The sequence below is a fragment of the Eurytemora carolleeae genome, unplaced genomic scaffold (genome assembly GCF_000591075.1).
Source record: "Eurytemora carolleeae unplaced genomic scaffold, Eaff_2.0 scaffold124, whole genome shotgun sequence".
NCBI classification, from domain to species: Eukaryota; Metazoa; Arthropoda; class Copepoda; order Calanoida; family Temoridae; genus Eurytemora; species Eurytemora carolleeae.
In genome coordinates, this window is record NW_019396953.1 from 2,835 (window position 1) to 20,273 (window position 17,439).

At 31.5% G+C, this 17,439-nt stretch overlaps 3 protein-coding genes and 1 long non-coding RNA gene across 5 annotated transcripts; 1 reads left to right on the top strand and 3 right to left on the bottom strand.

Moving 5' to 3' along the window:
- Positions 1–1,010: 1,010 nt before the first annotated feature.
- On the bottom strand, positions 1,011–2,330 carry LOC111710461 (uncharacterized; the record flags this gene model as incomplete). Its single annotated transcript, XM_023484557.1, is given in 3 exon segments — positions 1,011–1,089; positions 1,505–1,553; positions 2,173–2,330. Coding segments are annotated over 3 exon segments (154 nt in total), but the record flags the coding sequence as incomplete, so codon positions are not given.
- A 412-nt stretch (positions 2,331–2,742) lies between these two features.
- On the bottom strand, positions 2,743–7,340 carry LOC111710462 (uncharacterized). 2 transcript variants are annotated; one of them, XM_023484560.1, is made up of 6 exons: positions 7,265–7,305; positions 6,905–6,929; positions 5,872–6,077; positions 4,346–4,433; positions 3,346–3,377; positions 2,743–2,915 (listed from the first exon to the last, which is right to left on the bottom strand). In XM_023484560.1, exons 1-6 carry the CDS (start codon positions 7,288–7,290, stop codon positions 2,759–2,761), a joined length of 534 nt encoding a protein of 177 aa, XP_023340328.1. In that variant the 5' UTR covers positions 7,291–7,305; the 3' UTR covers positions 2,743–2,758. The 2 variants fall into 2 exon arrangements, with proteins under 2 accessions (XP_023340328.1, XP_023340326.1); XM_023484558.1 differs by lacking the exon at positions 6,905–6,929 and having other exon boundaries at positions 7,240–7,340.
- A 1,200-nt stretch (positions 7,341–8,540) lies between these two features.
- LOC111710470 (uncharacterized) lies at positions 8,541–9,755 on the bottom strand. The gene is made up of 3 exons (XR_002767056.1): positions 9,686–9,755; positions 9,014–9,081; positions 8,541–8,585 (listed from the first exon to the last, which is right to left on the bottom strand). It is a non-coding gene; the product is annotated as an uncharacterized LOC111710470 (long non-coding RNA).
- Positions 9,756–10,076: 321 nt separating this feature from the next.
- On the top strand, positions 10,077–13,764 carry LOC111710454 (uncharacterized). Its single transcript, XM_023484549.1, has 4 exons — positions 10,077–10,101; positions 10,707–11,369; positions 11,444–11,882; positions 12,018–13,764. The coding sequence occupies exons 2-4, from the start codon at positions 10,752–10,754 to the stop codon at positions 13,436–13,438; spliced, it is 2,478 nt and encodes an 825-aa protein (XP_023340317.1). The 5' UTR covers positions 10,077–10,101; positions 10,707–10,751; the 3' UTR covers positions 13,439–13,764.
- Positions 13,765–17,439: the final 3,675 nt, after the last annotated feature.

Below are 17,439 nucleotides of genomic sequence, written 5' to 3' on the forward strand. Positions count from 1 at the left end.
ATCTTTGATATATCGAACTTATATTATTTAATATAGCAGATTTCATAGTTTGAAATATCTAAGCCATTGCGTCATTGGGCTTAAAAGATCAAGGGGTTATAAAATCAAAGTTTGTGGCAAAGACTCAATTACTTTCTCTTAAGTAAATAATTTTAACATATGATTGAATTAAAATAGTTAATTGTATTTGTCTCTGCAGTATATTTATGAAGTTTTTATTTATATACAATAAATGTCACATATTAATTGTTGACATCAAATTTATACTTGAAGGGAGAGACTTGCTCAAAATGAGCTGATCTGAAAGTGCACGGGCAGTACATTTAAATTTCCGAGCCGGGTCAACCTTTCCGGTCCCAGTTTATACTGTTCATTGCTCTATGGACAGGACTAGCCGCTGCAACAAGGTTGACACGGTCAGACTTTATGCTTCATATAGGTTGAATTTACTTTTACTAGGGGTAGAGGTGCATGAGTGCAGTATTCTAGAGAAAAACTTTAGGATTCATTTTATACCAAAGAGACATTTTTACGGTGTACAATTTTTAGACCGGAAGGTTTTATGCAAATTCTTTCAGCCCATGGGTCGCTTGTTGGAAATTTTCTTTATTTTAATTGTTAAGACGACATTTTGAAGAAATCTGCGAATACAAGTATAGAAACAGGAAAGGTATTGATGATAATGAAATAATCGATTCCGCGGTCCTACACTAGCTTTCATTAATAAATTCTTTTAAGAAAAATGTTCCTAAACAGAGTCTATTTAATAATTGTAAAAAACGTTTCTTCTGCTGACTGAAACAACTGGTGAAATATTACAAACGACTTTATACACTCTTATTTTAAATTTTACACCATAAAAATGTCTCATAGGATCCATGTCTAGCCATTATAGGGGATGTTTGAAGTTCACTTTTGAACTTATCGGCTTAAGACAGTTAATGACTTTTAAATGGGGAGGGGGGGGATTTTTTAATTNTATTTTTTAAAAATTTGAATACTAAGTTTACCAATGACATAGTGCTGAGAGAAGATTACCAAACAGAGTAACACAATCTCACGGGTTGGAGTCGGGTAATCATACAAGTCCTTTAATTTAAATAAATTTTTTTTCATTGTTGGAATTTGGGAATATCAAAAAGTAACTTAACTAGGTACAGATAGTTTAACTAGGTTTGGAAAGTTGAACATCAAGGTATGGTTAGTTGATCTCTAGGTACGGTTGATCCTTTTAGCCTTAAAGGAATTGAGCTGTTGTAACAAAATCTGATTTTCTAATACATCTTTGCATCCGATATCGTGGACCTTAGATATTTCAAACTATAAATTAAAATGATCTAAGTTTGAAAAATCAAAAAAATTACATTATCAGGTTGCAAAGATATATAGATTATATAATTTGAGTTTGTGGCAAAGACTCAGTTCCTTTGCTGCAATATGCATATTTTACAAAATATTATGAAAACTATGAAGATAATAAATTAAAAAAAAAATTAAATTTTTCCTCTAGACTAGTTTCCACAAACCCTCGTACAAATTCTTCCACTCTGGAACTGATCAGAAACATATGAATTTAAACATTTTACTTTCCATGAAATCTTATTTTTTATTTAGGAATATCAGTAATTTTCTTTTAAGGGACTGCCTACATGGTTTGAAGTAATCTTTATAAAGTTGTAATCTCTGTCTGTTTTTGGTTTATCCGATCATAACTCATGAACACCTAGACCAATTTGCCTCAAATTTTGATTGGGGTACTCGGGTGGCCCACGGGAATGTTCTTATCTTGGTTTTTAAAGTCTAAATTGAGTGGGTCTACTTCCATAGCAAAAATTTAGTTTCCCAATAAAATCGTCTTAGTGCTGGGGGGTAACTTTTAGTAACCTGGGCAGCGCTGGGTTCCCAAGCTATTATTATATATAGATTTAAATGCCAGATAAATTAATGCAAAATAAGAAGAAAATTTCATCGTTTTTCACTCTTCAGAAGCGTTGATTTAAGTCAACTTCCTTTCTAATTTCTTCTGCATATATCCCCGTGATTTGAAAAGAAACCACAATAGAACATTAAGGTTATAATTTTGCTAGAATCTGAGGTTTTGAGACCAGGTACTTTTGTGAATCTTTATAGAGAGGGTTAATTTTTACAGTCCGTTTAAATATATATATTTTCCTTGTTTCAATAGACAGGTTTTCCATCTTCAACAGCCTTTAACAATCTTCTTAATTTGGTATAAAGTTAAAAAGAAGTATTTTTGAAACATTTTCCCGATTGTTTAGGACCATAAAGTACCAAGTTTATTTCATATTTCATAATTTTATTCAACTACAAAGAAAGAGATGTTAAAAATATGCAATCACAATTTATTATGCAGTTTGGACCCGCCTAACCAGGGTTGGTTGTTTTGAGTGGTTGGCCCGAAGTTAATTAACGATACTCATGAAGTTAAATATAGAAACATTTCTTTGAAAGGACATTTGAAACTAGAAATATTTCACAGATTTGGAAATTTAGTTTTTACGAAACACATCTTTCATTCATTGATAAACAAAATCATAGGTAAAGGACATTTTAGAGTAATCTCCTAAAAATCTAAACAATGGCACAAAATGGGAAATACATACGTTTTCTAAATAAATTACTGCAAATATGAAGAAAACAGAAGTTTGTTTGCATTTGATATATAATATATATATATAGCAAATATATATAGCAAACCACAAGATATTTTCAACATCTCTAGATAGAAGATAAAGAATCACCTCTCAAGTATCAACAAATTATTTTGAGGGGGGGGGCGGTGATTTTCACGGGAAATAAATACCATGGGATTATATTCTATTTGAATTAATGCCTCGCTGGAAACGGCTAGACGATTGATAAAGGTTAGAACATACTCTACAATACTGTCATCCCTGAAGAAAAAATAAGTTTTTGGTTGGGATAAAATATACTTCCTAAAATATTAGCAAAAATTATTTTAAAAAAGAAAAGAAAATTTGCAACAATTTTTTTCATTTGCTTGACAAATTCCAAAATAAATTGAGATATTTTTCAAAATCAACAAAAAATGTTTACAATCACAATAAGATACAATAAGATATAATAAGATAAAATAAGATACAATAAGATATTATAAGAAATAATAAGATACAATAAGATACAATAAGATACAATAAGATACAATAAAGTACAATAAGATACAATAAGATACAATAAGATATAATAAGATATAATAAGATACAATAAGATACAATAAGATAAAATAAAATACAATAGAAGACAATAAGATACAATAAGATAGAATAAGATACAAAAAAAATACAAAAATTCAAAAATGCTCACCTTAATCTCTGTTCTAGAAACTCGTTTAAACCCTAAAAATAAGAACTGGAATTTTCTATTGAACCTAATAATAGATCAAGCTTCTAAATAAGAAATCTTAACAATATTCAAATAACTCGTTTTACAATGATTGCAAAAGAGACTTTTGTGGAGGTTTATACTTTCAGCATTTTAGCCCCCCCCCCCCTCTTTAATTATCTATTTATTTTTGAACTGTTTACTTCTTTGTAAGAATTCCAATTTAACGATAAAAAACCTTAAACAAACTCTTTGAACACATATATTTATTTTTGAATAGTGTTTGTGGAGAATGAAACTGTAATTAAAAATACCAAGAAGTAAGGAATAGAAGGGAGATATAACTGACGCGGTTCGCCCTATCATATGATTATACATGCTTTGCAGACGGGTACTCCATTTGTATATGAAATATTCAGAATAGGTTATTGTATACGCGGTAAATGTACATTAGACAAATATTTCCTATTCAAATGTACCCGTACCCGTCTGCAAAGCATGTATAATCATATGGTAGGGCGAACCGCGTCAGTTATATCTCCCTCCTATTCCTTACTCCCTGAAAAATACCCATTAGAGGCACATACAGGAGAAAAAAATCTTTTTAATTAAAATCCATTTTTTTGCTTATCCTCCAATTTACAAAAATCAATTTTTCCTCATAATAACATTTGGACACAAAGTTAATATCAGTGTGGAAGTCAAGGAGTATGAATAACTTTCAAAATCAAAGGGATACAGTCTTTGTCACAAATTCAATTTTTATAATCCTTTTATCTTTGCAACCTGATATTTATTTGATCTAACAGCATTCATAATTTGAAATTTTCAAAGGTCTACGACATTGGGTTGCAACGATATTGAATTAGAAAATCCGAGTTTGTGCTAAAAACTTTAAAGATAAATTTTACCTCTAAGTAATATATGCCCCTGTCAAAGATTTAATTGCAATAAATTTAAACCCAGTGAAGAAAATATTTACCTGGCTGCTAGAAATCTCTATGAGACCTCTGAAAAGAAGAACTAAATCCTTGAATTTGGTTTCATCAATCTCATTCAAAGTCTCGTCGCTATAAAGTACAGTATTTTAGTGGATTTATTGCTTTCTAAGTTAGAGTTCTACTCTCAAAATATGGGTCACAAAACTGTGTTCCATTTTAACCTCAAAGATGGGAATCGTGAATATCAAATACCAATATTGTTACCAGGGGAGGGAAGGAAGGCCCGCCACATCAATTTCTAGTCCGAGCCACATTCTCCTCATTTTCTCGTCCGAGTCACCTTGAAATCCTCGTCCTTCGATTATTATGTGTTAAAAAGTTTCCAATTCTCTAAGATAAAACTATTTTTTTAAAATCTGGCCACGTTAGGGCTTAAAATATGGATAGACTGAAGTATTGCAATGATTGCATCATGTTGGAACCTTCAAACCCACGAGAATGATGTCAAACTTTATTTAGGTAAAACTTAAAACTCAGAATTATTTGCGGCATTCTTTACCAGGAATATCTAAAAATGCGCGTAAAAATTGTTAACATTTTTAAAGACATTAAACTTGAAAACTTTAATTCAACTGAAACTTTTTTTTTCGATTTACAAAAATTCGATATTTCTTTAATGCCCTAACGTGGCCCGATTCATAGTTTTATCTGGGAGGATGAGATACTTAAAAAAATAATATTAAAAGGACGAGAATTTTGAGGTGGCTCGGACGAGAAATTGAGGAGAATGTGGCTCGGACGAGAAAACCTGAAGTATGAACTGTGAACTGTAAGTTTAATTTTGAGGTTTTACAGGAATATTTTCGGTGTAAAAAGAGCTTCCTAATTTAAATTTGATCATAACCACTGCAGTAAGGGTTTCTATTTAAAATCTAAGCGATTGTAAATTTAAATGACGACAAGAACTTTGATTTACTTCACTTTATGCAACCAGAAAGGAATTGAGTCTTTGGAACAAAATCAAATATTTAAACCTCAATATCTTTAGAACTCAATGGTGCAAACCTTTGATATTTCAAACTCTGATTATTTGATCTAACAGAAATCATAGTTTGAAATATCTAAGGTCTGCAACATTTGCTTCCCAAGATATAGTGTTTAGAAAATCAGAGTTTGTGGCAAAGACTCAATTCCTTTGAGTACAGATTTTTAGGAAACCTTTTAGGAAAAAGCTATAACCCTCTGTAGTCTCAATGCCACTTTTTTCCAATTAAAAAAAATGAAATTTTTGCAAAAGCCGTCTTGCATGAAGTACAGATAAGGGATAACAAGGACTAGAAAATCTTGTTTGTCATAAATTATGATTTTCTTATCACTTTATCTTTGCGACATAATGTCGCAGAGCTTTTCTGTTAGATAAAACAATCTTAAGTTTGAAATATCAAAGGTTTACACCATCAGGTTGCAAAAATATAGTGATTGGATAATTTGAGCTTGTGGCAGAAACTTAAACTTTTTTCCTAAAGTTGAATCCCTATGCATGAGAAAAATGTAACAATATCTAAACCTGAAGCGTAGTTCCAAACTCCTCAAGATTTCCTCCTTTTCAGACATCTCTCCAGTTTCATCAATATTTTCATCTTCCATCTCCTCAATGATGTCATCATCCATCAGATTCTCAGACTCCACTTCATCTTCTTCTGATCCCGACGAACCGTGAATATATTCAAGATTTTCTATACCCATCTCTTCAACAGCAACTTTAACTGCAGCCTAGGGTACAAATGAATTAAACAAACAAAATTCCATAAAGCTCTTTTAATTCATTAAGCTGGCCAATTTCTTTCTCCTTTTACTGCAGATTTATCTGTCATAATAGTAAACTTATGAAAAAACTAAAGATTACTCCGGGTAATCCAAGATTATAATGCAAGGTGTCATTTCAGAAGTGTATGCATCTTTTGTACCGCAGTGTACTGTCTCTGGGCGGTAATGTAAACACAAGACGGATGTCGAAGCCTTACATGGGATCCATCTTTCACATAAATAATCAATGAAATATTTTGGTCCTGATTATGTGAATATTCAAAATTATCAAAATTAAATGCTTTTACCTTCCTCGGATACTTAACAAACACTGATGCATCTATTCTTGTTTACAAATTCCGCCCAGAGAGAACTGTTTTCAATATGTACGCAGAGTATACGCGAAAGCAATTAACTATCCTTGCATTAGAAACTTGGGGTAATCAAAACTAATAAAATGACATTGTTTTCATCAGAGAGAAAATAGTCAAAGGCATAATTATTAAAATATTTATTTGTTTATTAGTTGCTTTCCCCAAAAAGTACCTAAAAGACTTTTAGGAAAACAAAATAAATAAACGCTAGTTCATTGTGATACTTTACTCAAAAGAAACTCAAAAATAAAATTGCTACGGATCCATACTGACACTACTACAATTACGAACAAAATACCATAGATTGAGATATAAAAAGGGAGTAACTTTTAGTAACCTTGGCAGCGCTAGGTTCCCAAGCCGTTCAGTTAATAAATTGACACTTAAGCTCAATCAATATCCATTCCATAATCAGTTTACCTTAATCTCCTGATCCTCCCAATATGTAGTTCTCAACTACTCAGAAAACATTCTAATCCTAGTTTACCTTAATCTCCTAATCCTCCCAATGTGTCAGTTTCACATACTCAGAATACATTCTAATCCTAGTTTACCTTAATCTCCTGATCCTCCCAATGTGTAGGTTTCACATACTCAGAATACATTCTAATCCTAGTTTACCTTAATCTCCTGATCCTCCCAATGTGTAGGTTTCACATACTCAGAATACATTCTAATCCTAGTTTACCTTAATCTCCTGATCCTCCCAATGTGTAGGTTTTACATACACAGAATACATTCTAATCCTAGTTTACCTTAATCTCCTCATCCTCCCAATATGTAAATTTTACATACTCCAAATCCATTCTAATCTTAGTCTATCAAAAACATCGTAATTTAAGTTTTTAAAAGTTATCAAAGGAATTTCAAGTTTTAAGATTATTGATCCCATTTTGTATTCTATATGTAAGAGTTGCTTAACAAAAAACTCCAACCCTTCACTTGAATTTATGTTGTAAGATTTAAATAAATAGAGTAAAAAAATCATATAGACATAAGAAGACACAATATGAAATCACAATAATATGAAAAGCAAGTCATTACAATAATTTGGGTTTATGAGGTTCATCAAACAATTTAATCAATGTCTAATATAGACATTTGTCAGGTTAGAAAACAAAAATGACAAATATTAAAAATAATATAATCAAAAATCTATCAGATCCAGAACAAGATTGAACAGTGAAACTATAAATAAACAGTGCTTAGGATCCATTTAATTATAATGCGGATCCGGATCCGAATCCTGGATTCGCACTGGAAAAAAATGGATCCAGATCCAGGTTATTTCTTAAAAATTTACTGAATTTTTTAACAAAAAATAATTTTCAATTTTTTTTACTTTTTTCGCTTGTTTTTATCCTAAACTTGATAAATCGCTCAGAATTCTCCCGGTGTAAGATTTTCTCTGAAATGATTTATATTTAATTTCTCACCAGACTCCAATCTTGCTATGTCATTATCAAAGATTCTCATGTCAAGAAAATTACCATTCGTCGACCAGAAAACATTACAAAATGTCCTAACACAAACTGATAATTCTCCACAAGGAGTGTTCGTTGCTATTGAGTTTTTAAAATGAAACGGGAAATCTTCAGATATTCTGAAACTTTGAATTTCTTTTGCCCAAAAATCGTCATTATTGATTGATTTCCTAAAAAACCCAACCTTGATCGCGTTTATGTAGGATTCAATCTCAATCATTCCTAAGCCTCCTTGATGTATTGCATTATATACCGTGTTTATTGTAGTTTTCATACTCCCTCGCACAAAAGATCCAATCTCATTTCTGAGGGTTTGCAATTGAGATTTACTAAATGGGATTACAGGGGCGAAAAACCCGACTTTAATTCCTATAATACAACATCTCATATACACAAGTTCTGGTATAACGTTGCCACATGTATCAATTTCTCGAGACAGTAACATCAAACTCATATAGGTCGCGAAAAACTCCTTATAATGTTAAGGTTGCAACCTATACCCCCTTCCATTTTTCCTTAACAAAATTAATATTTTATCCCTAATATCTTTGATCATAACAAATACTTACTTCTTTTTTGGAAGAATATGAGGTTCTGGAAGCACTGTTTTATGAAAACTAAAAAATGGTTTCAATTAGTTTATAGATTGACATGTCCGTTTGAATACAAAGATTTGTCGGAACAATAATGCATGAGATATCCATGTTTTTCTTCTGAAAAATTAATCACTTTCCAATATGGTTTCTCTATATTACTGAATTGCGGATTTCTGTTGCAGAAGAAGTATTGGATGAAATGGTCAGAATTAAAAACGACGATATCTTCCACATTGTGAATCGGGTGTGCCACTCTTTCAATGGAGGGTCATTTAAAATCACAACATTCTTGCTTTGGTGTAAAGAAAGTTTTTGCTTCCAACTAAAATTTTGAAAGATCTATATCTTTGCAACTTGATGGTGTAAACCCTTTGACATTGGATTGCAAAGATGTGAGTTTTAAAAAATCAGAGTTTGTTGCAAAGGCTTAATTCCTAAAAAGAAAGAACCTGGGCCAAACTGATTGAAAGAGAACTTCTAGATGTGAAAATACTTGAATGGCAGATTCCTCAAACATCTAGAATATATTAATTAAAAGTTTAAATATTGTATATATTTGTATACAAGATCCATCCATATTCTATACCAGCTGGAGGACCCGGCGTTGCCCGTGGAAAAAATGTAAAAAAAAAATTGAAGAAAAAAAATGTTGAAAACAAATTTTTTGATTTTTTTTAGACACTCCGAGGCTACCCATGAGTGTCCACACAAAATTTCAGTCCGTTTGGCCGGCTATACGCAACATAATCATATATTTTTTATATAGACTACTTTGAAACCCAGCATTTCCAGTTAAAAGCCAACTTTAAACTCTAAAACCAATCTAAAAACATTCCTGCAGGTTCTACCAACTTCCAAATCAACATTTAAGGCAAATTGACTAAAGGGCTTCATGAACTATTATCGGATTTACAAACAAACAGACGTACAGACAAACAAAGATTACTACTTTAGATGTACAGATAGTAATTATGTGTGCCTTGTCTGCTTGTTATTTTGCTTCAATCTTATAAACGCCATAATGGACTTTCATGACATTCGCCCCTACTGTGGAATAAAAAATGATGAATTCAAATTTTTAAGAAAATAAAATCCTGTAAAAAGAGATTTAAACTATTTACCTTGCTGTTGTTTAAACAGTCAGATACTTGTTGAATATGATCAACAATCTTCTCCAGGATCAACTTACCTGCATCAAATATTAACTAGATTTTTTAATGCATTTTTAAAAATGGTTTGCGAAACTTTTCTCCGTTTTAGAAAATTATAATTATAAAAAAAATTTGGATCTCCTATTTCAATTGTGAACATCTTCTCTTTGAATACATTGTCAAACAAAAAATCGAATTTTGTTAGAGGCATATTTGTGAAAATTCAATCATCCATAAACCTTCCCTGGGGTCAAGCAAGGGCTCATAACAAATTTGGGCCCGATCAGTTCAGACGTTTTGACGTTTATTGGATACTATTGTTTCATTAGTTCTTAAACAAAGATAAAGGAGAAAACAGAAGAAAAATAATTCAGTTTTTAAAAAAGGTGAATAATCTAGAAATCTAGAATATATCTAGGCAATTCTATAATAAGTGAACTAATTACTCCCTACTTAAAGAATGTTCATAAATTATTTCAAAGAATAAATTGAACTTCTAAAACTATATAGATGATATAGATAAAGCTGCAACAGCAGTCTTTTCCAACTTTATGATTTTTTTCTTGTGAAAACGAGCAAAAGTTGTAATAATTACAGATCAGGAGGACTTTAATAATTCTACCTCACAAAAGTTCTGTAAGTTGTAATCCTGTACATTAAAACAATTCAAAATTAGAGATTTACAGATATACATAAAATGAAGAACAATTATGGATCTTATGTGTAAAACTAATTGACTACATTATTTGATAATTCCCCAATATGTTCAGGGTGTCTCTTAAATGCCGTTTAAACCTTTAAAAGTAGGTCTAATATTCGAAAATGTGTTCGGTCTCTTTTCTAAAGATTTTCAAAAAAAATTAAATTTAAATTGATAGAATTGAGAATTTTAACTCAGAGACACCCTGTATTAGAAACTAGACAAATTTTCTTCAAACAAAAAGAGAAAATTCTTAATGAAAATGTTATACAAATTTTCAAAATGTTTCAGTGGCCAAAATGGATTTGTAAACATCACTGAACAGTTCCCAACATTATGCCTTCATTGGTAGAGAGAAGAGTTCAACATCTTAGAGGAGGGGGAGACATACAGGAGTGTACACTTCTGGAAGTTGCTAACTGGTTTGCAGACCAATATCTTCCATCAGACCTCACTCAAGTCAGTGTCAGATTTCCAAATGAAAAAATAGATTTAGAACTTGAAACACAGTGTCCAACTGATACAACAATATTAGAAGAAACATCACAATCATTGTCTAAGGAGGAAAAGACCCTGTTTGATATATTTCTCACTCATTATGCAGGATTTGATGCGGAATATGACGTTTGGAAATATCTACAACGAAATTTAAAAACAACAACAGCTCTCCTTCATAACTACCGTGTAAAGATGTTTCGCCAGTTTACTGGTACAGAAGATGTTGAAGTTAAAGATAACCAAGAATTTGATTTCTTTTTCATCTTTGCTGAATTTAAGAAGTTTGTCCACATTGAGGTCAAGGCAGGTAACAGAGGAGGAAAAGGATGGGTTGAACAGTTAAAGAAAGGAAAAAAATTTTATGATGAAGTTCTAGATGCAATTGGAGGCGATGAGTACAAAGACTGGGAATATATACCTGTTGGAGCTTTTCCTATGGCTGATAACGAAACCAAGGTGATATGTTTCCTAAGAATTAACAAACTTTAATTAAATTCTACATTTTTTGCATTTGAACTGAAATATTTTAGGTAAAAGGATGGGAATCATTTCTAGCTGGAAACCCAAAAGGATTGATCATTTCAAAGCAAGAGTTGAATATTTACAGCAACTTGGAGGATTTGCTTAAAGGGAAGTTGGGTGACAGGGTCAAAGTTGATGAATCTTATGTGAAACTAGTTAAGATTCTTTTAGCTTCAGCAAACTGTGCCAAGCCAACATCAACAATGTCACTTTCTTTAAAGGATTTGATTCAGGAGACTCAACTCAAGCTTGTTGGAGCAGAAACACCAGATATAAGTGCTGGAGTGTCTACCAATCCAGTTTCCTCAAAAACCTCAGTTACGTTTTCTAGTTTGAAGGGAGCTCCTGTTGGTTCCTTGAACAGCATACTCTTCTGGAACCAGGATCAAGCACAGTTCTTATTTCAAGATGTTCATAGATGTATCATATCTGGGGAATTTGGAAGTGGTAAACAATTATTTTTCCTCGTTTTTTGTAAAGTTTGTATGATTGATCATAAATTAATTCTAATTCTAATATATCTTTTAATTTCTGTATCACAGAAAAATCACTTGGATGGAAATTGTTAATTATTTAATTTAGGAAAAACTCTGTTGCTGACTGAAAAAATGAGGTTCTTGTCAGATAAAGGGCAAAAGGTTGTTTTCATATCCTGCCTGCTCCCCAATGAAGGTTACATAGAACTTCCTCCGATTTATGAAGTTCTTATGAGAAAAAATATTGAACAAATTGGACTTAACTGTAAGTTTTACAGTGCACTGGAAATTTGCCGTTTCATGAAGGTTGATGTTAAATTGGAGAATTTCTATGATGTGCTTGATAGATTTATCCAGAAACTGAAACTGGAGGAAAATCTATCCTTTATTTTGGATGAATATGGGGATGATATGGAATATTATAGCCATCTGTTGTTAAGTGCAACAAGTTCCTTGGCTCAGATATTTACAGATTCTAAAGCTAAAAATGACTTCATAACTGATAGTGATGAGATATCACTGGAAACAACTAATGATGATGGTATGGTCTCAGCTAAGACTGAAACTGCAGAGATCATTATTTCCTTGCATCCTCGCTGCAATATAAAAACAGAGAAGTTCAAAGATCAAGGATATACTTGTTTACACTTAAAAAGTGTTATGAGAAACACTGCCTCAATTTATGGCTATGAGCAAGCGATTAGTCAGAATCAAATGAATGGTGCTTCACCGACCACAGTTCTGGGCCTTTCACCAGTTTGTATTCTCAATACTGGAGATGACTTTTACAGTAAAATACTTGATGAGGTTTGTCAAAGGAGTAGAAAGTTTGTTTGTCTTAAAGATAACGGTTTTGACCCCGACAGGTTTCTTGAGGAACTTAACAGAAAGAAAATAAAACAATTCATGTACAATAAAAGGGGAGATGAGAAGAATCTTGCTGAGTTTGGTGAGACAAAAGAAGGATGTCTAATCACGAATTATAATCGTGCAAAAGGAATTGAGTGTACTACCTTGATTGTCTTTCTTAAAAAGTTTACATTTGACCAAGATTCCAGAATTCTTCGCGGTACTACATATCTTATAGTTCCATATATGGAGCATAGCGAGCCTCTTAGTATAAAAGAGTCTGGTCAAGGTTATTTTACAATTAAAGCACAGCTGCATAATCCGACTTTATACAGAAAGCTTGTGGAATTACTCCTAGAGAAAAAGGTTCAGAAATATGTTTTAGCCCGAGATGGAACTAGTTCAGCTGATAGAGCAGTTAAACTATTCCAGGATGAACTGAGAAGACAGAGACTTCCACCTTTAGAGGAAAAACTAGAACCAGATTGTTCAGTTCGGAGTTTTATAGCGCAAAAGGGAGGTGTGGTGTTCAAGGCTAGTTATGATGAAATAGAAGAGTTAATTGCTAACAATATTCATCTTATATACATGACTGAGAGTAGAAGGATTGGCAAATATCTTGATGCATTTGTACATAAACACAAACCTGAATTGTTTGTGGCTGCATGTTCACTTTAGAAGTTATTCAAGATATGAAGATGAAATTTTTGGAATGCATAACTATTTCACTGAACACTGATCAGAACTATAGCAGAGGAGCTATTCAACACATTTTACAATAATGTTTTGGAATGCATAACTATTTCACTGAACACTGATCAGAACTATAGCAGAGGAGCTATTCAACACATTTTACAATAATGTTTTGGAATGCATAACTATTTCACTGAACACTGGTCAGAACTATAGCAGAGGAGCTATTCAACACATTTTACAATAATGTTTACTATAACTATGTATAGAATTATATAACTTACTATACTTAATAAATGTTCATACAATTATGTTGATTTTCTGGCTTTTATTAGGAAATTTTTGCCAGAGTTTAAAGCGCAACAAAAAGGTAACGTTACATAGATATCTTATTGCAACGTTTAATGAACTTTAACAATCAACTTCCTATTCCTTAGAGCCAGCAATTAATAAAGCTTTCACAATTTTTTATTTGTCATTTTTCCTGATTAAAATTAAACACATTTTCAAACAATTACAAAAAACAAAATGAAAATGCTACCAATTTGTGAAAAAAACTTGTTATTTCTGATTTATCCGCAAAATTGTTTGATTGTTAGAGAAGAGATTTAAAGTCTCTGAATATTCTGCAGATGGTCATCATTCCACTCAAGTCAAAGAATGTCTTAACTTTAACCTAGAGATTTATCTATTTAAAAAAAGTAATTTTACAAGATAAAAGTATAGATGAAGGGGTCCCAAAAGTAAAATAAGTTTATTTAAAGTCTGTAAGGTATGTTTACAGGTATATTTAAAGGTTTTGCTTAGATGGGTACACAATAATAGTGTTAGTTGACATGAAGGGTAAAAGGCAAAAAAAAAGATATTTTTGTTAGGTATTCTGATAAAAAACTGGTTCTGTATTAAGATATTTTCCTGGTGATCTGTTCATACTTCCAGAGACCGAGCAACGAAGCTTTTATCTTTTCAATCCATCCTCCTATTTCTAAATTAGTATTTTTAAGTCCATGGATACAAATTTACGTTAAAAGGACTCTTATTCAATTCTAGGAACCAAGCCTTTGCCTGGAAAGTAAACTTTCGCAATAAAATCCAACCAACTCAACTAAAATTTGTTAATAACAAGCTAAGAACATTCCCCTTGTTCCACCGAGTTCCCCAATCTAAAGGAATTGATTGTTTGGCCACTAACTCAAATTATATTACCATATCTTTGCAACATGATGGTGTAAACCTGTGATATTTCAAATTTACATCATTTAATCTATCAGGGCTCCATGTTTGAAATATCTAAGGTTTGCAAATATATAGAGATTCGAAAATCAGAGTTTGTTGCAAAGACTCAATTAGTTAGAGGCAAATCTATCTAGGGGTTCCTGAGTAATGATCAGACATACAAACAAACAATAAAGAGATTACGACTTTATAAATAATGTATATATTTAAATTTCTAGATGAATAGATCTAGGGGGGGGGGGCGGCCCCCGTAAGGAAATTCCTGATATGAAATAAAAGCATCAAGGGATGAAAGGTACAACGAAAAATGAATTGAATAAATGACCTGAAATACCCGTTAAAATTGTTCTCTCATTTTCAGTCCTTTGAGTTTGTGGCAAAGACTCAATTCCTTTGGAAATTAGAATTTTGTTCAATTTTTTTTTTTTTTTTTTGGGGGGGGGNAAAAGATAAATAAATGAACATAGATAGATAGATAAATGCATGGACAGAAAGATAAATTATGATGCAACATAAATAAATAGATAAATGCATGGTTAGAAAGATAAATTATGATGCAACATAGATAAATAAATAGATAAATGCATGGATAGAAAGATAAATTATGATGCAACATAGATAAATAGATTTAGGATAATTGACAAACAATTTTTTATTTATAGATAATATAGATATATAGATATATATAGATAGTGTAGATAGATTATGCATGAATGAGTAGAAAAATAGAAAAATAGAAAGAAAAAAACATAAAAGAATGGATAAAAATAAATTTATACGTATCCAATACCGTCTTCAAGTGTAGAAATCTCTGTCAGAGATATTGTAGGTTTAGAGAACATCTTCTGCTTTCTAAACAAAATAAAAATAAATTATAGAAGTTTTTGTTTACATGGACTCTGATGTTCCTGTCTCGAGAAACTTATACAAAATTGTGCCAACGGTATACCAAAACTTATATATATGAGATGTGGTATAGGAATATACAGTCTGTATCACGTGACAATGATCTGCACTGCCATTGGTGGAAATTCTGTAATATATTCAAATTCTAATAAGAGCGTACCTAAGCTAAAATTCCTCAGGGTTATCTTAATTTTGAGATTTGTTGCGTATCTGCTGAATTTGATCTGTTTAAAACTTGAATTCCTTTTTTTTTGTGATCTAGATATTTATTATCTCCGTATCGAGATTATTTAAAATTGTACAAAATAGTTCACATGGATTAAATAAGACAGTTTTATATCACACTTGTTTACATATATTTTGTGAGAATTATATAGGAGTTAATTTACGGATACATTTTAAATAAAATTTTTGTATCAATGCTAGCCAGTTCGGGAGGCGTTACAGTTCCCTCAGACTAAATTAGTAAAGGAGAAAATTAATTTCTTTAAAAAGAAAATTCTGAGTGAGGAGAAAAATTCAGATCTTAGCTCAAGTCCTCTTTATTTAGAGATATTTTTCGGAACATTATCAATAAATAGTTTTTAATTAAAACAAAAATTAATTGTAAGTACTAAATTGGAAAAAAAGAAAAGGCTAAGGTTGGATATATAAGATCTTTGCGAGGCCGTTTTAATACGACCAGATTTTGCTGAGAGATATATACTTCTGAATATTTACGATTTTTGTAGCATTACTTATTTGGGGAAGAAAATGATGTTTAATTTAAATATTCAGGTCATTTATACAGAAAAGTATGTTAGTAATACAAAAAGAGGTTATTAAATTAGAATTAATTAAATAATTAGGTGAATAGAAAGATTGAGGTCGCACAAAAATGATATTAACCTGTGTAAAGCAGGACTTATAGCAAATGAAAAACAAGGTTTTTTTAACTTCGATTAAATAGGGTTAAATTTCGAGTTTTTAAAGTGGGGTCATTAAGTTTGTAGGTTCCAGTAGTAAACTTTTATATCAGAAATATCAAAAATAGCAAAAATCAAAAATAAAAAAAACATTTTTTTAAAAATTAAATTCATAAAATTGACATTGTAGACTTTAAGTTGATTTTAATTTTTGAGGATAATTTAAAATCTTGAAAATTTTTTTTCTTAGCAAGTACATTAGTTTTGGTTCAATAGGGTTTAAACCTTTACAGTCCAATGTGATCCATGTGCACGCCCCTGTTCTCTGTCTAAAAAAGATTTAAAATTTAAAATTCAGTGATAAGAATCTGCCAGGCTTGTGGAAATATGTTTTTTACCGTTATTTTTCGTTGAGAGGTGCGGCTATGAGGTCCGCCAGATCCTCTGAGGTTTGCCAGATCCGAGGTCATTCTCGTAGTCATTTATCTTCCAGGTTTCAGTTTAACGTTATATATCAGTTGTGAGGTGTAGATCCGTGATCACCAGATCCGGGATCCGTCTGGCTGTCAGTTGGGTCCAGGTTTCTGTTTAACTAAGCATAAAGAAAAACTTGAATTTTTGCAATTAGGGCCGTTTGATTTAGGGCTTTAACAAAGTATTTTAATTACATATACTTGATATTAAATCACTTCAAGTTTAAATTTCAGAAACATGATAATCCAGTTTAAATTTTTGACAGTGAAAGAGTAATAAAATTAGATTTTGACAGTGAGAACTTTTTAATCTGATTTTCGATTTTCAGTTGGGAAGACAGTAAGGATTCTTGAAATATTATCAAAGAGTAAGTAAGTTAAATTTTGACAGTTGAAAACTTTAAATCCGATTTTCGATTTTGAGTAAGAAGATAGTAGAGATTCTTGAAATACTATCAAAGAGTAA

Bases quoted from the DNA above. Each gene is read 5' to 3' on its own strand.
- LOC111710462 (XM_023484558.1), bottom strand. From the start codon at position 7,290: ATGGATTTGGAGTATGTAAAATTTACATATTGGGAGGATGAGGAGATT. The intron at 6,078-7,239 runs GTAAACTAGGAT...TTTGTACCCTAG, and splicing joins GGGAGGATGAGGAGATTAAG to GCTGCAGTTAAAGTTGCTGT. The intron at 4,434-5,871 runs GTTTAGATATTG...TGTACTTTATAG, and splicing joins AGTTTGGAACTACGCTTCAG to CGACGAGACTTTGAATGAGA.
- LOC111710454 (XM_023484549.1), top strand. From the start codon at position 10,752: ATGCCTTCATTGGTAGAGAGAAGAGTTCAACATCTTAGAGGAGGGGGA. The intron at 11,370-11,443 runs GTGATATGTTTC...GAAATATTTTAG, and splicing joins TGGCTGATAACGAAACCAAG to GTAAAAGGATGGGAATCATT. The intron at 11,883-12,017 runs GTAAACAATTAT...TATTTAATTTAG, and splicing joins ATCTGGGGAATTTGGAAGTG to GAAAAACTCTGTTGCTGACT.